This window comes from Salminus brasiliensis, chromosome 12, assembly GCF_030463535.1.
Source record: "Salminus brasiliensis chromosome 12, fSalBra1.hap2, whole genome shotgun sequence".
NCBI lineage: Eukaryota > Metazoa > Chordata > Actinopteri > Characiformes > Bryconidae > Salminus > Salminus brasiliensis.
Window position 1 is genome coordinate 27,488,843 of NC_132889.1, and position 21,496 is coordinate 27,510,338.

Consider the following 21,496-nt stretch of genomic DNA (forward strand, 5'->3'; position numbering starts at 1 on the left):
CTATGGTTTATGCATCATCCAGAGCTAACAAACACAAAGCAGTCACATCATATGAATCCACACAAGACCGATTTACCAAGTACATTCAGATCAGCAACCCAGCTGAAAAATAGAGGTCTCGAAAATGCCCTTCCCTTCGGTTTCTGCAGGACACTGGTGTTAAACCCATAAGGTGAGAAGGTGAGAAGGTGCAGGCCTGCCGGCGCGCTGTCCAACTGAGCCAAGGAGGCTTTCTGGCTTGCTTAACCCTCACCTTTTCTTTAAAAGATCAAGTTTCTTTAGATACTAGGGTGAAGCAAGCAAAAAAAGAGAGACAAGAGTTCTTGAGACAGCCCCTCCGTCTGGTGAAGGAGGGACCGTCCCCCCCTCCCCTTCTCCTGTTAAACGGGAACATGCCTGAGCTCTCTGGTGTGCCCGGCACCTCCCCAAAACTTTGGAGTATAAAAGCGTGGGGGAAAAGTGCGTTTAGGCAGTAGGGAGTTTCTGCTGGGGTCTGGACTGGAGTCAGAGAACACCGGACCCTACTGTGTATGATTGGAGTCTAAAAAGAACTTCCCTCGCCTCAAAGAGTCTACATGTCTAATATTTAGACATGTTCAGCTTTGTGGATATTCGGCTGGCGCTGTTGCTCAGCGCAACAGTGCTTTTGGCAAGGGGGCAAGGCGAGGACGACCGTAAGTATCTCTTCAGTCCAGCTTCTTTTGATTAGGACTTTGTGTTGCTGTTAATGGGCAAATGTGGTCAGTGGTCAGGGCACAAGTGGTTAGGATGCTAGGCTCAGTGGAAGCGTGTCTCTCCACGCTTCAGCTTGTTTTATTTAAACGCCAGAGAAGCTTCATACTGAAGGTGCAGGAGATCCAAATGAGCCTCTGCTTGCATGCATGCGTGGAGACAAGTTGGCACAGGCTTGGAGACTCGTCCACCCTCCCCACCCCCTCCTCTCCTCTCCTCTCCTCTCCTCTCTATGCGTTAGTGATGCCCTGGAGCAATGCTTTAACAGCTGCAAAGTCATGGACAAACAAGACAGGCAGAGAGGGAGAAAGTTAGCAGAGCGCACAGTGTTCAGCTGTGTATTGCTGTAGACTGTTGTTGGAGGGGTTAGATGGGTGTGAACTGAGCTGAGGGGTGAGGGAAACACCAGACAACGGCTGCTTTAGCTGGAACGACCAGCTTCAGGTCAGCTTTACCAGACAAGTCCATCTCCAACACGTAGATGAACGAGAGCTTTTGAGGTTTTCTCATGGAAAAACCGATGAGCTCATCTTTGGACCAGTTTGGAGTTTTGGAGCATCTCGCAAAGCCTAAAGCTGAGCGAGGAGATCAGAACCTAACAGCAGAAAGTCGTTCAGCTTAAAAGAAGGTGAGGAAATGACTCCATAGCTGTTTAACATGGTAGAAAGTTTTTTTTCGGATTCCTAAAGTTGACCGTTCCCACATCTGTAATTGTCCTTAACGCGCGCGTTGAGGAGCCCCACCACAGTCCTTGAGCGCCCCTCAGCGCTCACGGCTGGGAATGGGCCGGTTTGGGCAGCAGCCTCAGCAGAGCCCCCACCCCGCCTCTGGAGTTCTTATGATAATGTAAAACACATGTGCGCTTCGCAGACTTTCCACTGAGGAAAAACGCATGTCTCTGCCAAGCCGCCGGGTTTCTATTATTTTATGACAGACAGTGAACCCCGAACGACGTGGACGTTTTCCCTCAGCCTTTTTCCCTCGCTTGAAAGGAAAGGCACAGTTACAGCGCCACCTAGAGTACAAAGGTTTAATTACACAAGGCTTTGTGGCTGAAGCCCACTGATGGCAACGCTTTGCTCGATTTCTGTGGATTTAAGCGTAGTTTTTATACCATATTTCTACAATTGCAAAACACCAGACGATGTGATTTTAACTGATAATTAAAGTAGTATAAAAAATAGTTCGCTAAAAAAAAAAAAAAAAAAAAAAAAAAAAACAGTAAAGGGCGATGCAGTGGTTTTCTGGGCTTGGCCTTGCCTAAATGTAAACCTTTAGAGAATTGAGAGCATTTTAAAGGGGATTGTTTTGTTTTGCATAGAATATATATTATATTATATATATATATATATATATATATTAAAATAATATATAATTATATTATATATAATATTAATTATTTTCGATAGTTTCAGGCCCACATTTAAGGACGAACCCCGTTAATAATAAAATAAAAATATATACTAATATTAGCAATTATAACAGTGTATTGCAATTAATATTAGCGATTCAGTACATGTACATGTACCACCCCGTAACGCCTTATTTTTGATGTGTGTGTCCTCAGGCACAGGCAGCAGCTGCACGTTGGACGGCCAGGTCTACAATGACAGGGACGTGTGGAAACCGGAGCCCTGCCAGATCTGCGTGTGCGACAGCGGCACGGTCATGTGTGACGAGGTGATCTGCGAGGACACCAGCGAATGCGCCAACCCGATCATTCCCGCCGATGAGTGCTGCCCCATCTGCCCCGACGACGGTACGACAGCGCGGTCTAAAGCCCCGCCCACTATCCCCTTTACCGTGGGAAGCGCTCGCGTTTTTGGGGGAAGCTCTGGAGGCCGCGCGCGCTCTGTAACGCTCGGCCTCTCTTCATTTAAGCAAAATAAATGGGAGTCTAACAGCGGTTCCTCCCGCGGATTTCAAATTTGGCCGTCGTTCTGCTGAAGCTCCCTTCCTACTCTGGATTAAATGCCGCAGAGCGCGTGCAGGTCTGCCTTCAGGCCTAACCCCGGGGTGCCCAGTCTCATCCACAAAGCACTGGAGTGGCTGCAGGGTTTTCATTCAGATCAAGCTGGAGCACGCCTGAGCACCTGTTTGCACTGGTTTAATCAGCTGCTCCCAGTCACTGGTCAGGTGTGCCCCTGCTCTGCTAGAATGAAACCCTGCCCTGTGGATGAGACCGTACACCCCTGGTCTCGACCCCTCGACCTTTACCCCACTTAGTAAAACCAGGAGGCCAGATACAGGTCATGCTGACACATGACATGCTGTTATTTACTGAAGCATGACATATCATGGGCATAGAAGGGATTCATTTTATCATTTAGATTTTCTTTCATGTTTCTTTTCCCTTTCATTTATTATATTTTTGTATGATTTTAATTTTTTTCAATTTTCTCCATTTTGTAGAATACCAAGAGCCCAGTGTTGAGGTAATTGTTTTTCTATAATATGTTTATTTGTTTACTTCTGTTTGTTTACTTGTTTTATTGATCAATTTATATCAACTTAATTTATATTATAAAGACATTTTTATATATAAGTCATTTTAATATAAATAAGACATTTTAATAATATTCATTAATTTTAATTTTCACTCATCTGGTTTTTAGGGGCCCAGAGGTGAGCCTGGTGACAAGGGCGAAAGGGTAGGTTTTATTTCCTTATCTTTTAGTGACTAAAGCTGTATGTTTTAAGGAAAAGTTTTGCGTTGCTATTGCTGTATAGCACAGGTCTAGTCTTAACAATAGCATTGCATTAACTGTAGTGTGTGATTAACAAATACATAGAATGATGGGGCCTTATTTGTGGACAAATTGTACCTCATCATCAGTGTATTTTTTTTTTGTTAGTGTAAGTAGTCTTTAATATTGTGTAGGTTTTAAGCCTACAAAGGTTATGGATGATTTACAGGCAGGTTCTGTTGAAAGACAACCATCCTGCATATCTAGTTATTAGGCAAAATTTGTTACCTGTATGGACCCTATAAAAAGCTATAGATCCGTGAATGAAAGTATGAGATTAGTGGCCTTTTCTGGAATACTGAATATGAATGTCTATAGAGGGTGGTGCAAAGGTGAATATGCATCTGCCTTTTAGGTTGCAACCACCTAAAGATTCTTTCATTTATTCCCACACACTCAATCTTTTTCTTTTCTTTTTTCCTCCATCAGGGTCCTCCTGGTCCTCCCGGCAACGATGGAATTCCTGGACAGCCTGGACTTCCTGGGCCCCCAGGTCCCCCTGGACCCCCTGGCCTTGGCGGAGTAAGTAACTCACCCTAGAAAAGGAAAATAAGAAGCACACCACACAGGGAGCAGTTTCTCCAGGCCTCAGGGCTGAAGGAACTGCTGATTCACTAAATGATCTGGACTACATGGTCTGGTTCCAAAAGAGCCACAGGGCTGATTAAATAAGTGAGCTCTCCCAGGGAATCTCTCAGGTTAGAATCTCACCCTCCAAACATATTTCAGCACCACTGGAGTGGACAGCGGCTCACAGGCCTTAGTGCGCTGCAATATGCCATCATTAAACTTCAGAACAGATTCTGTTTTCTTGCATTTAAGCATTACTAAACTCATTTGACCATGTGAGACCTAATATTTTCCTAACTCATTTGTAACCATAGCAACCCAGGCCAATATAAATGAATAAATGATCTCAGATGTCTTCACCTTTAGAATGATCTTCCCTGAAGAGTGTATTTGGACAGTTATTTGGATAAACGTTTTTGACACTTATGATCTCTGTAGATCTCTTGCAGAAAACTTTGCTTAATTACTAATGTCACACTGTCTCTATTCTGCCCTCTCCACAGAACTTTTCTCCTCAAATGTCTGGAGGTTTTGATGAGAAATCTGGTGGCATGCCCATCCCAGGCCCCATGGTAAGGACACATGCATGCACATACACACTCACTGATACACAGCCAACACAATTGCTGATGATTGCATGTGCAGCTTCTTCAGAGTGAACACACGTGGACCTCATGTGTGTCCATTGAATTCATATATAGCCACAGTTACCTTTAAATGACACTGTTTACGATACCTACTCTTTGTAATGAACCTGATTATTCTGCTGAATGCTTCAAAAATGAATGATGGATTAAACCCTGAACTTTGCTATGCTGTGGCTCCCTGAAACTCAAAAGAAACTAGTCTAGACTCATCAATCCAAATCGATGCTGCTAATCTAGACTTTTATGATCCTGCCTTTAGTTTTTGATGAGTAATCTCCACCTACAGACAAACACCTGCTTAATACTACAGAAGACTGTCCTGTCTCTATTATACAATCAGCGTGAACACCTTCAGAATTCAGCAGGATATCTAATTCTAGTTTTAGTGACTACACATTCAGTTCAGTGTCTAATTACTATAAGGACTGTAGTGTTCTGGTATGATGTATAACATGATGGGATAAGAGGGACATGACAACCCATCCATTTGAATCATGGTTGGAGAACTTGATTGGTTGATGAGCTTCTTTCTCTTTTCTGTCCTACAGGGACCAATGGGACCCCGTGGTCCTCCCGGACCTCCTGGCCTTTCTGTAAGTATTCTCTGCCTTACTTATTGATCTGATAAGATGGCTAAGGTTTCAAGCCTTTTCTTGAATATATATATATATATATATATATATATATATATATATATATATATAACAGTTTGGGCTTTAACCTTGCTTCATTTGCCTACTGGTCTAAATTCTCACATCATATTTCTGATTTCTCCCCTGTAGGGACCCCAAGGTTTCCCTGGCCCCCATGGTGAGCCTGGTGAGGCTGGTGCTCCTGTAAGTCTGAATTTATCATCAGTACATACATGCACATGAACACACATCCTCATTTCAGTATAGAAGTGTTTCCAGAACTGTGCAAAATCAGTAAATACTCTTTGCTGTTCACAAATTCCCTAAATCATCAATATATACTGTTGCCATTAATATGTCACGAATACCACCTACTCACACAATCACAAGTTGAGGTTTAACTCAATAATTGGGGTTAACTAGGTTAACCGAGGTCAAAAGGTCATTGGTTTTATGAGTGTTGATTTAAATGTCAGTGCTCATAGATTTTGATTTTTAAAAATGAATTTGCTGAGTTCTGAATCAGGATGCATGCACATCTAATATGTTTTCACTCTTTTTTTTCTTTCTCTTACACACCTGTACACATGCATGTTTAACCTGCCTTGTCCTGCTTGGTTTGTGTAGGGTCCCATGGGTCCCCGTGGTGCAGCTGGTCCTCCTGGAAAGAACGGAGAAGATGTGAGTAGCTGAGCTCCCACTAAAACACTACAAAGACAAGAAGTCTCTCAGTCTTTTTTTCCAGCTACCCACTGTACTCTTCATCATACAGATCTCCTTCATTTAGGTTTATGGCTACATCCACAATGTTCACATAGGACTTAACCATTAGTCCACTCGACCCATAGTCCTGCTTCTCTCACACCAGGGCCAACACTTTACTGTAGTGCATAAAAAGACTTGGCAGTTGGCTTCATTCCTCCACTGAGAAGTATTACAGTCCTGTTGATTCCCTGTCCTCTTTCTCTAATATTGTGTTCTTCCATCTCTCTCTCTGTAGGGTGAGTCTGGCAAGCCTGGTCGCCCTGGTGAGCGTGGTCCCTCTGGCCCTCAGGTGAGTGTATTTGGAAACTCCCATCACACAGTGAAATGGCTATAGCACCTTTAAATATCCCAACACCAAAAACACTGTACATCCCAGCCAAGATCCATTTAGCAATGTCTGCCTGTCTCTTTCTCATTTACACAGGGTGCCCGTGGATTCCCCGGAACCCCTGGACTTCCTGGCATCAAGGGACACAGAGTGAGTGACCATTCCAGTGAAACTGCCATTTCTACAGCCTGGTGGAGCTCAGCATCATTCCAGTTCTCCTAAACCTCTCTTTTGACCTTTCCTTGCTTAGGGTTTCAGCGGTCTAGATGGAGCCAAGGGAGACACCGGCCCTGCTGGTCCTAAGGTTAGTGTCCTGCGAATATGTCTCATCAACACACACATGATCCTGCTTGTTTTAGAAACTGTATTTACCATCATGAACTGCTTTATAATGTTCTGACTCGCCCTATAGGGAGAGCCTGGTGCAGCTGGAGAGAACGGAACTCCTGGAGCTATGGTGAGTGTCACAGTATTCTCTCTTTATCATATTCAGAAGCGTAGGTAGCCACCAAACAGGCATGGAGATGATGGAGCCTGAATATGGCTGGCCCTATGTGAACTCCACCCTGACCTTCTCTCTTTATCTGTCTCTCTTGCCTAGGGTCCTCGTGGTCTTCCTGGTGAGAGAGGTCGTGCTGGTCCCTCTGGTGCTGCTGTAAGTAACATACCAACATCTCAACACTCATCCACATCTCTGCAAAATGCACAATTTCAGAGTTGGATCCTAAATGAGGTCCTCAAACTGATGCCAGGAAGGGATCATTGGAGCAGTGGCATAGAAGAACCACTTTTGGTCCTCTAATGAACATTTTAACAGATGGTTCTTTCCAGAACCCTTTTTGTAAATGAGATATTTGAGTTTAAAGAACCTCAACATAATGAAATGTTTCAATAAGCTGAATGTTTGTCCTAGACCCAAGATTCATTTAGGAACCTTTATTTTGTAAGTAGTGTAGAGCTACGCATTAGACTTCCATTCCCGAATTCGCAAATGATGACAGTTTTTTGTTAAGAAACAAAACTCAGTGGTGACATCAGGTGGACTTTTGTAGTTTTAAGGAAAAGGCATTACAGGTCTGCTTGAGAAAACCACCTCTACTCTAGACTCTAGTCACATTTATAGATATTGAAATTAAGCCCAGAACATAAACAATCAAATGCTGCTTCAATCTGTAACATTGAAGAGCTATTGGCCTTAGGGCTAATTAGCTTATTTACTGTTTATTTATTAACTTATTAACATATACTGTTTATTGTTACTTTATCAGTAAATGTTACATATGGGGAATCAGGAGTGTAAGAGAGTGTGGAGAAACGAAGTTCACCACAGTGGTTCTGAACCTCTTTGTTTTGTTTGTTTCTTTAGGGTGCTCGTGGTAACGATGGTGCTGCTGGTGCTGCCGGTCCTCCTGTGAGTAGCCGCTTTTTAAACATCTTATCAGTTAAACAGATTTGTTGATTGCTTATCAGTTTAGGATAAAATATAAAGGTTATGCTAAACACACTTTTGTTCTGTTTTAGGGCCCAACTGGCCCCGCTGGCCCTCCAGGATTCCCTGGTGGCCCTGGAGCTAAGGTAAGAGTCCTTTATGAAGTTTACCATGAAGAACTTCAGGAAAAACCAGCATAAATGTGCAGATACAACTTGTTAGTGTAACATGCTTGCTCTATAAATGCCCATAAAGCTCAACAATACACCAAAAGCTGCCTTAGGCAGGTTGTGATTATTGTTTTAGGAGAGATAATTCTGAGTTAGTGTGTTAATGGAGTCAAGATCAAACCCTTTATTAAGCAAGGTCACTGAAGGTCAGTTAGAGAGAGATATGACCCTGCTGTAGTGACTTAGCATTTTCTTTAGTGACTTCTTCACTAAAGAGCAGTAAAGACTGACTTAAACATTTAGGCCTCAGCCTCATACATCTTCTCTGTTCCTTTCAGGGAGAGGTTGGTGCTCAGGGAGGTCGTGGAGCTGAGGGACCCCAGGGAGCTCGTGGTGAGCCTGGTAACCCCGGACCTGCTGGCCCTGCTGGACCCGCTGTAAGTGGACTTTCTTGAGTTTATGAAAAATATCATTTGTAGGTAAGGTGAACTGTTATCCTGATTCTAGTCTGCCCCATTCACCATTTCTATGTTTCTTTCTTGTCACTCTAGGGTAACAATGGTGCTGATGGTGCTCCTGGCCTGAAGGGTGCCCCTGTAAGTGGACATTTTCAGCAGTCTGTTATTTGATATTAGCAGTCGATTAGTTCATTCCAACCAGCGAAGATGTTGTACTAAATCTCTGCTGCCCTCTACAGGGTGCTTCTGGAATTGCTGGTGCTCCTGGCTTCCCCGGACCTCGTGGACCTTCCGGAGCTGCTGGAACTCCTGGCGCCCCTGGTCCCAAGGGTAACACTGTAAGTGCATATCGAAATGCATCTGAATCATCTCACTGGATTTTTCAGTGAAGCTCTGATTTTGTAAGCTGTGAAAGCGATGCCCAGCACTGTGATGGAGGTCCATCCAGCTGGCCAGCCACTGTGTTTTCTTGAGATGATAAACATTTTCTGTTTCCTGTGTGACAGGGTGAGGCTGGTGCCCCTGGTGCCAAGGGAGAGTCTGGTGTCAAGGGAGAGTCTGTAAGTACAGCATCCTTACCATCTTAATTTACCATCCTACCTAATTGCAGCATGGCATCCATTCCAGAGATATATTTTCTGAATGTGTATTTTATTATTTTTATTTTTTTTGTGATTGCCTAGGGTGCACCTGGAGTTCAGGGACCCCCTGGCCCCTCTGGTGAGGAGGGCAAGAGAGGAGCTCGTGGTGAGCCCGGTGCTGCCGGTGCCCGTGGACCCCCTGGCGAGCGTGTATGTATTTCTCAGAATGAGCTGATCTTACTTTCACCACCTGCTCTTATGAGCATTTTCGTGATCTGGGTGGAGCTGGGTGTTAAGACAGATGGGCTTGGGTGATTAGATCATTATTATTGAAAACTACTGTAAACAATCCAAAACCGAGGCAGTTGAATCAGCACCTTCTGTCTGCATCTGAACAATGCTAGTACTGACCTAGCACCATATTTCCTTTTATTTTGTCCCTCGAAAGGTTTTGGACCATGTTCCAGATCTTTATCACTTTCATGCATCCATTATTTTTTTTCCCATTCCCATCCCATGTTGGGCACACAGAAGCAGATCAATAACCTAGAGCCTACCATACACAACCAAGCTTCATCCACCTGTCCCTCTCTCCACAGGGTGCTCCTGGTGCTCGTGGTTTCCCTGGTGCTGATGGAGCTGGTGGCCCCAAGGTGAGTCTAATATCGCTCACATATTGCAACACAGCATCCGTAAAAGATGATGATGGTAAAACTACACCCTGAAACATCATTAGCCATGATCAATCAATCCCCTATTCTCTCCTTTATTATAGGGTGCCCCTGGTGAGCGTGGAGGCCCTGGAGTTGTTGGACCTAAGGGTGCCACTGGTGAGCCTGGTCGCAACGGCGAGCCCGGTATGCCTGGATCAAAGGTAAGAGCTCTTCTGGTTCCTTTCTTATTATCCATACATTACAGAAAGAAACTAGAAAGGAGAGAGTGGGCATTGCCACCACCACCACCATGGTTGTAGTACACTGCTCAGCTAGACGTTCAGCTAGTTATTTTGGCTGCTAGTTCACACTGGTTGAGCTTTTTGATGTACTGATAATGAACTATGTGCTTAAATTTGTATTTAAATGTGTGCTCCCTTCTTACACTCTCATTTTTAGGGTATGACTGGTAGCCCTGGCAGCCCTGGACCTGATGGAAAGACTGGTGCTGCTGTAAGTACATGTCATCTAATGTCTCCATTACACATGAACAATATATTGATCCATTATTACACTCCAGCATCAATATCATGCCCTATTAACCATACAACACAGCACTTCACATATTACTTCATTTCAGCCCACTGGCTGCCCTTACATTACACTTAAAGCATTTTTTGCCTTCTCCTGTTATGTATTTTGGACATGCATGGTTTTGTTTCATTTGATATTTTTGAACAGTTACCCTGGTTGGCCATTCTTGGAGTGATATTAAGAGAATTTTTAGCCGGACAGATGGCATAAATAGTGTTTACACTCAATAGAGAGTGATCTATATACAACCAGAACAATACACTAAATTTCTCTGCTCTTTTTCTGACAGGGACCCTCTGGACAAGACGGCCGCCCTGGACCCCCAGGCCCTGTTGGAGCTAGAGGTCAGCCCGGTGTTATGGGATTCCCTGGACCAAAGGGTGCTGCTGTAAGTATGATCTGCTGATGTCCTTACTTTGGTCCAATGAAAAACAGACTTGAGATTTGTATTTTGAATCATGCGAATATTCATATTATAGGAAAGGTGAGAGTGATCAGTAATACAGTGCCAAATTGCCAAAACATTAAAAATATAAATCATTGCAAGAGGCTTCTGATTACTGTAACATTACAGTAGGACTTGTGTCTAAGGCCTTCATGAATCTTATAAGGAAGAAGAAAGGTCTTTGTCTACCGAAGGGAAAATAAATACTGATAAAATATGATAATATGCTCTTTTACTCTCTGCAGGGTGAGGCTGGCAAACCTGGTGAGAGAGGTGTGATGGGCGCTATTGGTGTTCCTGTAAGCATCTGCATTTGTCCTCTACTACATACAAAAAATATATACTTCTGACATTCATTATTGAGGTTGTATTCTTCTCTAACCATACGTGTTCTTGTGTATATGTAGGGTGCTTCCGGTAAGGATGGCGATGTTGGTGCTCCTGGTGCCCCCGGCCCTGCTGTAAGTCTTTATTTCTAGTATCTTATAATAACCCAGAAATGTAGCCCTTACCCCTTACCATTTTCCTCAGTGTCAGTTATAGTTGTCAGTAATTGATAGAAAACAGTTTATTAGGCCGTTTTTATCAGGAATATCCACCTTTGTAGGTATAGAATTAATGACAGAACTTGGCATCAGACACAGTCTACCCTGTTCATAAGTGGAAAGGTACTTCCAATGAACCACCAATAACCACACATTGTTTGGTTCTGGAGCTTTTGCACATGCCAGTGTTACTGCTGGACTGAGAATATTCTTGTTAACAAGCCAACAGTGGTCATGTGGTCAAAAGCTGATGAAGGGCTTGTACCAAATTACCAAAGCATCACAAAATAAACAGCATTTGCCCTTTCAGTCCTGCACATAACTTATCACTGGGTACAATGTGATAAGCCATGACATTCTTTCTTTTGTTTATAGGGACCTGCTGGTGAGAGAGGTGAGCAGGGACCTTCTGGTCCTCCTGGATTCCAGGTGAGCTATTTGTTCCTCAAGAAAGGACCTCCTTAAATCTCATCTACTACTTTTTAGGCAATCATCTAGAACAGTTTTCTCATTATTTGGCTTTTCCCCACTCTAACAGGGTCTGCCCGGACCTCAGGGAGCTACTGGTGAGCCCGGAAAGTCTGGTGAGCAGGTAAGACACAAGACTATGTAAAGCTTAATGTTCAAACACACTGTCAAAATGATTAGCCCTAATACCATCTTTGATTAAAGATGCCTGTTAATTATCATTAATGCAGTATTAGACCGTAATATGTCCTATTCAATCATCTGACTTGTGCCAAGGGTTGCACTTTGTCTTTACAGACAACCAGCCACAACTGGTAGCCATTGCTTAGATGTGCAAAATGCACACACATAGCTTGTCTAATCCCTGTAAAGAAGTATTGCCAATAGAATAAGACTCTCAGGAGTAGATAAACATGAACCTGTTGCCACCATGCCAAGCATGAGCTATAGGGGTATAAGGCCCCTACAGCAATGAGCTGTGAAGCAGTGAAGTAATGGAGACCGTGTTCTCTGGAATGATGGTGCTCCATCTAATACTTTTGGGATGAGTTGGGGAGTTTTGGATAAGGTGGGGTGGTAATCATCCAACGTCCAGACCTCATGAACACACTTGTTGCTAAATGCAATCAAATCATCACAGCAATGCTCCAAAATCTAGTAACTCCTGTTATACACTTGATTTCAGAAGGCAGAAAGAATGTCCCAATACTTTTCTCCATATAGTGTCTCTCACACTTCAGATGAGTCCAGTTGTTAACCATCAGTGCATCATTGCAGTAGCTGGAATCAGTGGTTAATGACAGGCATGATCATCTCTGTTACAGGGTGTGCCTGGTGAGGCTGGAGCTACCGGACCTTCTGGAGCCAGAGTGAGTATCCACAGCATTCAATGCCTTAGAAATACAGGGTACACATTTCAAATGTGTAAACCTTGTCTAGTTACAGTCCCCAAGAGCTAACAGCCTCTTCCTCCCTCTCTTTTCTCTGCTTAGGGTGACAGAGGATTCCCTGGTGAGCGTGGAGCCCCTGGATCCGCTGGTCCCGCCGGCCCTCGTGGATCTCCTGGTGCAGCTGGTAACGATGGAGCCAAGGTGAGAGTCACCAGTCATTTGTTGGGTGTCAGGCCAAATATATGCAATCTATAGTTGACCATCAAATTGAGTCAACACAGCATTAGGCTGGATGGTGCAAATGTCTTGCTAAAACCATGCTAGCTCATTTCTTGCAAAGTATTTCTCTGTAGCTAAAGCACAATAATAATATTTATAATGCTCTTCCTCTCTCTAGGGTGAGACTGGTGCCCCAGGTGCCGCTGGTGCACAGGGTCCTCCTGGTCTTCAGGGTATGCCTGGTGAGCGTGGTGCTGCTGGTCTGCCAGGTCTCAAGGGTGACAGAGTGAGTACCACCAACACCATGTTTTGTAGCACATTTGGAACTAGATTTTTTATTGATGCAAAATCTAGAGCAGAAGAGTTAGGGGTGAAGTAGGGTGGTGGTCATCCAACATGGAGACCTCACTAGCGCTCTTATCACTAAATGCCATCACATCCTCACAGCAATGCTCCAAAATCTAGTAGAAAGCCTTCCCTGGACTGTTAAAACAGTTACTCTAACAAAAGAAGAAGTGTTTGTCCATACAGTGAATAAATTGGCACAGTTGGTGGTAAAACAGAGTGGTATAATATTCAACTTTTTTAAACAAGATCAACCTGTGTTTAATCAAAATAAAGGAGGATTCACATGGCCCATGGCAATAAGGTGCTTTGACATGGCTTAAAAAAACAGCAGGAATTAAATACCTTCCCACAGAAAGCAAGATGGCTTCCGAATTCACCTGTAACACCATACATCTTTTTCTGATGCTAACAGAATTCACGATTCTACAATTACTGACCATAATAGTAATGAAAATGGGATCAGCACATCCATGTTGTCCAAAGCAATCAACTCCTTTAGTCCAATGTCACACTGTCTCTCCCCATAGGGTGACCAAGGAGCAAAGGGTGCTGATGGTTCCGCTGGTAAGGATGGCATCCGTGGAATGACTGGACCCATTGGACCTCCTGGACCAGCTGGTGCTCAGGGTGACAAGGTTAGTTTGCCTTTACCTTAATATCTATTACTGTTGATCATGGAATCACCTGAACTCTTTGATGCTTACTGTACATCTGCCCTATTATTACTCAGGGAGAGCCTGGTGCTGCCGGACCTGTTGGACCTACTGGTGCCCGTGGACCCCCTGTAAGTACTATTGTCTTATGAAGACAAGATGTAGCACACACACTTTGAAAGCTTGAGGATCAAACCCCACTTGTACTTCATATACTTCCTATACCAACAACTGAATTATTAATTTGGTTCTCACAAGTGACTGTTATGTCTCCACTCCTAGGGTGAGCGTGGTGAGTCTGGTTCCCCTGGACCTGCTGGATTTGCTGGACCACCTGTAAGTACTTTAGTACATAAATTTAAGCTTAACCTGCCCTGAGAACACTTTTTTCTTCACTTATTTTCAATCCAATTTCACACAGAAAAATATTTTTTTAATATTGTGTACTGTGTTATATACAGTATGTAGGTTGGTCAGTGGGCTGGCTAAATATGTCTGTATTTCTTACATAGGGTGCTGACGGCCAGGCTGGTGCTAAGGGAGAGCCTGGAGATACTGGTGCTAAGGGTGATGCTGGTGCCCCTGGAGCTGCTGGAGCTACTGGTGCCCCTGGACCTCAGGTACAGTCCCATCCACTACCCATCTAATGAATGCACTCATTGCTGACACAGATGTGCAAATGCACAACATCAACCTATTGGCACCATGCCTAATGCCAGGTGTGGGTTAGATGGGTATAAAGCCCCCCAGCATTGAGCTGTGGAGCAGTGGAACTATGTTCTCTGGAATGATGATTCTCAATCCAATACTACTGAAATGAGCTGAGGATGAGGTGGGGTGATGATCACCCAACATTCTCACCTCACTAATGCTCTTGTCACTGAATGCAATTAAATCCTCACAGCAATTTCAGGACAGTAGAGGCAGTTGCTTCAACAAAAGCAGGATAAACTCTTTTTAATACCTGCTTTTTAAAAACACTGCATGAGCAGGTGTCCCAATACTTTTGTCCTTATAGCGTATGAACATTACGTGTTAATTTCTCCCCAGAATGGTATAGCCACTGAGCTTCTGTTGTTTAATATAATGAATATATCGCTGTATTTATAATACAACAAACACAACAATGCTCCCCTTCAGGGCCCCGTTGGTGCTACTGGACCCAAGGGTGCCCGTGGTGCTGCTGGACCTCCTGTGAGTATTTTTTAATTCTGAAACAGTACTAGACCTCAAACTCAAATTAAAAATAAGCAGATTCTCCTTTTGAAGATGAATATTCACATTATGTTTTGACACATCAAATCTCTCCATCTCTTCTGTTAAGGGTGCTACTGGTTTCCCTGGTGCTGCTGGCAGAGTTGGACCTCCTGGCCCCGCTGTAAGTTTTTCAGTGCAGTTGATGTTAAAAAAACCCAGAACCCTTTGAACCCTGAAAATGGGCCCATTTTATAATTCCTCACTCTCAAATGGCATATATAACATTACTTTAACAATAGTAACTATATAATGAATATTTACAGAATAATATTTCTTCAAATTAAACCTCAAAATAAAAGCTGAGGGTTCAAGGAGTTAACCAACTCAGGTGATCAATACAGTCTGCATATGAACGGCCTGGCACAACACTCATCTGCTGCTTCACCTTTACTCTGTCCTTTACAGGGTAACTCTGGTCCCCCTGGACCTCCCGGAACCTCTGGAAAGGAAGGCCCCAAGGGCAACCGTGGTGAGACTGGACCTGCTGGTCGTCCTGGTGAGATTGGTGCTGCTGGCCCTCCTGGTGCCCCTGGTGAGAAGGGAACTCCTGGTGCTGAGGGTGCCCCCGTAAGTAATAACTCCAGGATGATGAAATGCAACACAGGCACTGCCAAGTGCATGCAAGTTGTCCTCATCATTGGCTTATTTGTTTTGTAGGGATCTTCCGGTATCCCCGGACCTCAAGGTATTGCTGGACAGCGTGGTATTGTTGGTCTTCCTGGACAGAGAGGCGAGCGCGGTTTCCCTGGTCTCCCTGGACCATCTGTGAGTCTTCTGAAATCTTCTAATCCTTAGTGCACCCAGTAGAACAGAATGCTCTGGTCTATATCAGTATGAGTCAGTGCTCATTGATGTACAAGATTTGTTAAGCAAATTCACAGATATTAACCAATCCAAAACTCTCTTTCCTCGACTAGGGAGAGCCTGGCAAGCAGGGACCTGGTGGACCCGGTGGTGAGCGTGGACCTCCTGGACCCATGGGACCCCCTGGACTGGCTGGACCTCCTGGCGAGCCTGGTCGTGAGGTGGGTACTTTTGCACACCTCTTGCAGAGACATCATTGAATTACCACTGTGGTGTTTTTCTCCTAGTATCATATGTTGATGCATCTGATGTCCAAAAACAGGACAAACCTAACTGTTAAAAATTTGTCTACTAGGGAACTCCTGGTAACGAGGGTTCTGCTGGCCGTGATGGTGCTGCTGGCCCCAAGGTGAGCTGAATTCACAGCATCTTTTTCGTGTTTTCGTGCATGACATCATCCAGCCACAAGCCTCTTTCAAGTTAGTTCTGGCAAAATCGTACCTCAAAAGCAGTGAGAATATGCTGTTGACCAACTCCTCTGTTTGCATTTCATAGGGAGACCGTGGGGAGAGTGGTGCTGCTGGTGCTCCTGGTGCTCCCGGACCCCCTGGCGCTCCTGGACCCATTGGCCCTGCTGGAAAGACTGGTGACCGTGGAGAGTCTGTGAGTAGCATTTCTAAGGTTGAAGTTAATCTGATTCCAGCCAAACTGAGTTTGAATTACTTAATCAGCAATGTCTGTCTCTTTTCTTTCTCAGGGTCCCGCTGGTCCTGCCGGCGCTCCTGGCCCTGCTGGTCCCCGTGGCCCTGCTGTAAGTTCTTACTGTAATCATTCAATTGTCACCACACACGTACTTATGCCCATAACAACCAGGACAAATCATGCGAGATTTAAGCAAAGGCCAAGCCTTTCTACAAATTGTTACTGGTAGCCATCCACAAGAACAACCATCCACATTTGACCAATCACACATTCATTGACATCTTGAACCTTATTTCCTCTAATCTCTTGACAGAAACCTACTTGTTTATGTACGCAGTCAAAACCCCATATCAAGGGCCTTCTTGGCCAGTCAAAAATATGCTGAACTTATATACATCTTTACAGGGAGCTGCTGGAGCCCGTGGAGACAAGGGTGAGACTGGAGAGGCTGGAGAAAGAGGCATGAAGGGACACAGAGGATTCACTGGAATGCAGGGACCCCCTGGACCTCCTGTAAGTGACTACTCAATGCACAACTGCAGCCATATACCAAAAATGCTATAATGAACTGCTGCAAAAATTGGTAATCCCAAACTCATGTGTGTTACTTCTAACACTGAATGTACTTATACACATATGAAGACAGAGGGAAAGGGCTGTGGATAAGCCTCCAAAGAGAATGACTGACATGATTTGGTTTATGTTCCATTGTAGGGACCTTCCGGAGAGAGTGGACCCGCTGGATCATCTGGCCCTGCTGGACCTAGAGTGAGTGCCTCCTTTTTATTCTTGTATTCTTCGTCATAGATCATGTACCCCAGTACCAAGAAGGACTTTAACTCTCACAGCCTTGACTGTGTGGCTGAAGTAGAGTACATCATCGCATGGCTGGATTGATGATACAGTTATTGTTTCATTTTTTATGACAATAGGGACCCGCTGGATCTGCTGGTTCCTCTGGTAAGGATGGCATGAGTGGACTTCCCGGACCCATTGGACCCCCTGGACCTCGCGGTCGCACTGGTGAAATTGGACCTGCTGTGAGATACCCTTTATTGATCTCTCAATTTTGAAGTGTTCTGACCATGCATCAGGCACCTACTTTACACCCCTACTTCCATCATCCTCTGGTTTAGGGACCTCCTGGACCTCCCGGACCCCCTGGACCTCCTGGACCCTCTGGTGGTGGATTCGACATTGGCTTCATTGCCCAGCCCCAGGAGAAGGCACCTGATCCCTTCCGTCACTTCCGTGCCGATGACGCCAACGTGATGCGCGACCGTGACCTGGAGGTTGACACCACCCTCAAGTCCCTGAGCCAGCAGATTGAGAGCATCCGCAGCCCTGATGGCACCAAGAAGAACCCTGCCCGCACCTGCCGCGACCTGAAGATGTGCCACCCTGACTGGAAGAGCGGTATGTTAAAAGAGCCGGTCTTTCAAAAGTGTGAAAATAGGCCATGTGACTGCATAAGACTGCAGAGGTTAGACTGGTACTGTATCTGGTCCATAGTCATCTGACATCCCTTTCCTATACAAAATAGGCGAGTACTGGATTGACCCTGACCAGGGCTGCAACCAGGATGCCATCAAGGTCTACTGCAACATGGAGACTGGCGAGACCTGCGTCTACCCATCAGAGGCTGAGGTTCCCAAGAAGAACTGGTACACAAGCAAGAACATCAAGGAGAAGAAGCATGTCTGGTTCGGAGAGGCCATGACCGATGGCTTCCAGGTGAGGGCCCTCTTCATGTGTTCACTGGCTGATACCTGCTGGGAAAATGATCCCCTGGGTGCCCACTGAGGGTGTGTACTTACCCCTGTTTTGTCTCACTCTTTTCTCCTCTTCAGTTCGAATATGGTGGTGAGGACTCCAAGCCCGAGGATGTCAACATCCAACTCACCTTCCTGCGTCTCATGTCCACTGAGGCCTCCCAGAACATCACATACCACTGCAAGAACAGCATTGCCTACATGGACCAGGCCACAGGCAATCTTAAGAAGGCTCTGCTGCTCCAGGGATCCAACGAGATTGAGATCAGAGCAGAGGGCAACAGCCGCTTCACATACAGCGTCACCGAGGATGGTTGCACGGTGAGTAACGCATCAGCTCTTAGTGTAGAATTAGACGTTTTCTGCTCTCGGAAACCAAGGTTTTAGACTTATTGTGTGTATGTTTGGTGACTAATTGTATTTTTTACTGTTTCAATCCTACAGTCACACACTGGTGCATGGGGCAAGACAGTCATCGACTACAAAACAACGAAAACATCTCGGCTGCCTATTATTGACATCGCTCCTATGGACGTTGGTGCACCCAATCAGGAATTTGGCATTGAAGTTGGCCCAGTCTGCTTCTTGTAAAAAAAGAAATCTGGACTTGAAATTGTTTGTGTGTTGTGTGTGTGTTTTTTCTAGCAGTCATCTCTCTAAAATCTTTTCTATGCATTAAAAAACAAAAGCCCTAGACTTCGATTTGGCTGTCCGAATGGTCCGCTTGCTTAGAACTGCACTTCAGAAGACAGTGGTTGTGTGATATCAAGCTTTTTTTTGGGACCACTATTTTACCACCACCACCACCACCACCCACACCAAGGATACTTTTTTTAGGAGACACATTTGTTTCACTGGCAACAAGAAAATAATATATACTTGTAAAGCGTAAAATCCCCCTGGAGCTAAGCAAAAAAAGCAGAAAACAGATACAGGTGACTTTTTTTTACCACTGCGGAAGGACAATGAAAACAAGAACCAAATGCTTTGTACCATGTTCAGGTGTTAAATAAATCTGTAAAATGATATTTAAGTGTCTTTGTGTTCAACCCATCAGAACAAGTGTCCGGCAGGCGCGAAGCGTCAATGTTTCTTTCGAGTGTCGCAGAAAGAACAGAACTAATACGAGACAGGGGTTCGACTTCGTTGTGATATCTTATGGCTACCTCAGAAAAGAAACCTACGTTAATACCCAGTGTTGACCAACACCAGGTTAGGATTTTACATTGCGGAAGTATGCTTTAAAAAAAAAAAAAAAAAAAAGCAAGTAACAGCTGCAAAAGGTGCTATTTCATGAGGTCCTGTAAGTGGGGTGTGTTAGAGTTGTGCTTTTTTTTTATTAAAAAAAAAGTAATGTATTGTTTGTCACTCTTGCTCACAGGGCCTTTGGTGCTAACAAAAAAAACAACAACAACAAAAAAAGCATGATCTTGCTGTCCAGTTGTAACAAATGCCTCTCTTGCCAAAGTGTTTTTTTGCTGCAGCCTCTGCAGCAGGGCTTCATAGCAATGCAGCTTAGATGCACAGTCTTTTTAAGTGTAGAGATAAGCAGGTGGAGTCTTTCACCCCCAACATTTTTTTGAACACTTTTTGGTTGTTGTCTTTTGGTTTCATTACAAAATCCCCCTCGTGTTGTTCAATGGTTACTTGCAGTGCCCCCTTTCTCCCCTTTTCTTGCATCTGTTTGTTTTTGTTTTGTTTTCTGACCAAGGTTTTTCAAGGTTTTCCAAAGACAATAGCAAGAGAAATAGAGAATTCCAAAAATCCAAAGTCCAACTAGTGAGAGAAGCAGACACACAATAGGGGGGTTAAAACAAGAGGATCTGTACCTATTTTGTATATGTATAATAATTTGAGATGTTTTTAATTATTTTGAATGCTGAAATAAAGCATGTTAAGTGGTCGACCTTATGTTTGTCAGAAGTGATCTTGACTCATCCCTGATTGCCCAATGGACTTGAACGAAGCACACCTTGCACCTGTTACAGTTGTTTTGACTAAAAAGGAAGATTAAAGAAAGTATCAGAAATGGCTGGCTTACAATTGTAATTTTTTTTAGCTTTAAAAGTAGACCCTAAATTGGGTCTGCTCTTCCCTCACTGAGCAGTACTTGGCTACAGTATTGTAAGGTTAGCCTATCTACCGCTAACAGTGCAGTGCAGTGCAGTGGATAAGCATACCTGCATCGCCTCAGGGCTGCTGCTCCTCAGTTCGTAAAAAACTCCAGCTGTAAATAATCCAAAACCGAACCCCTCTGCCTTTCCTCTCGCTGCTAATCCCAATTCCTTAAAAGTCTTTAAAAATCCACATTTTGAGGGTTTTTTCCTCACTTAAACGACCAATAGAAATCCAATTGCGTCTCCATCCAGAGCCTCAGCGCCTCCATCAGGAAAACACACTAAAAGCCTCGAGAAAAGTCAGGAAACTCACACCAAACTAAACGCTCCAACCGACTATTTCAACACTTTAGCTGCTACAACCGACCTGTGTCTCCCTCCGTGTCCTCTCGAATGATCGGGTGGTGCTGCTGCTGCTGCTGCTGCAGTGGACTGGAGTTTGGTACTGGCCTTGCTTGATACAAGGGAGCCATTGTGTGGATAGGTATGTGAAGTAGTGGGGGGCTACCTGAAACGCGACCCAGTCCCCTACTTCCATTCATTCATTCATTCATTCATTCATTCATTAATTCAATAACACTGGGTGTTTTCGAGTCTGTTGAAGAGAAACTAGAAAGCCTACAGCTTCTGATTCTAGGCTACTCTATTTGGCATATCAGTACCTACACGATATGTCCAAATGTTTGTGGACACCCCTTCTAATGAAGGCATTCAGCTACTTTAAGTTGCAGTGATTATTGGTGCACACCAAATGCACACTCACACACAGCTTGTCTAGTCACTGTAGTAAAGTATTGCCTATAGCATAGCACTCTTGAGATAATCATGAACCTATTGGCTCCATGACTAACACCAGGTGTGGGCTAGAAGGGTGTAAAGCCCCCTCAGCATTGAGCTGTGGAACAGTGAAGCACTGTGTTCTCTGGAATGATGGTTGATGCTCCATCCAATACTTTTGGGATGAGTTGGG

The 21,496-nt window shown here is 44.3% G+C and overlaps 1 protein-coding gene across 1 annotated transcript; it reads left to right on the top strand.

Moving 5' to 3' along the window:
- The first annotated feature begins 483 nt into the window (after positions 1–483).
- col1a1a (collagen, type I, alpha 1a) lies at positions 484–19,193 on the top strand. The gene is made up of 51 exons (XM_072694260.1): positions 484–674; positions 2,300–2,491; positions 3,145–3,167; positions 3,348–3,383; positions 3,909–4,001; positions 4,553–4,621; positions 5,245–5,289; positions 5,479–5,532; positions 5,956–6,009; positions 6,329–6,382; positions 6,518–6,571; positions 6,672–6,725; positions 6,834–6,878; positions 7,023–7,076; positions 7,788–7,832; positions 7,943–7,996; positions 8,359–8,457; positions 8,572–8,616; positions 8,718–8,816; positions 8,985–9,038; positions 9,162–9,269; positions 9,659–9,712; positions 9,835–9,933; positions 10,172–10,225; positions 10,596–10,694; positions 10,997–11,050; positions 11,159–11,212; positions 11,672–11,725; positions 11,835–11,888; positions 12,589–12,633; positions 12,757–12,855; positions 13,052–13,159; positions 13,749–13,856; positions 13,952–14,005; positions 14,157–14,210; positions 14,387–14,494; positions 15,015–15,068; positions 15,199–15,252; positions 15,537–15,698; positions 15,789–15,896; positions 16,049–16,156; positions 16,291–16,344; positions 16,491–16,598; positions 16,693–16,746; positions 17,043–17,150; positions 17,352–17,405; positions 17,570–17,677; positions 17,774–18,053; positions 18,181–18,371; positions 18,488–18,730; positions 18,854–19,193. Exons 1-51 carry the CDS (start codon positions 593–595, stop codon positions 18,998–19,000), a joined length of 4,344 nt encoding a protein of 1,447 aa, XP_072550361.1. The 5' UTR covers positions 484–592; the 3' UTR covers positions 19,001–19,193.
- The last annotated feature ends 2,303 nt before the right edge of the window (positions 19,194–21,496 follow it).

Coding starts and splice junctions, on each gene's coding strand:
- col1a1a (XM_072694260.1), top strand. CDS start 593: ATGTTCAGCTTTGTGGATATTCGGCTGGCGCTGTTGCTCAGCGCAACA. Junction 12,856..13,051: donor CTGGTAACGATGGAGCCAAG/GTGAGAGTCACC, acceptor TCCTCTCTCTAG/GGTGAGACTGGTGCCCCAGG. Junction 15,069..15,198: donor GTGGTGCTGCTGGACCTCCT/GTGAGTATTTTT, acceptor TCTTCTGTTAAG/GGTGCTACTGGTTTCCCTGG.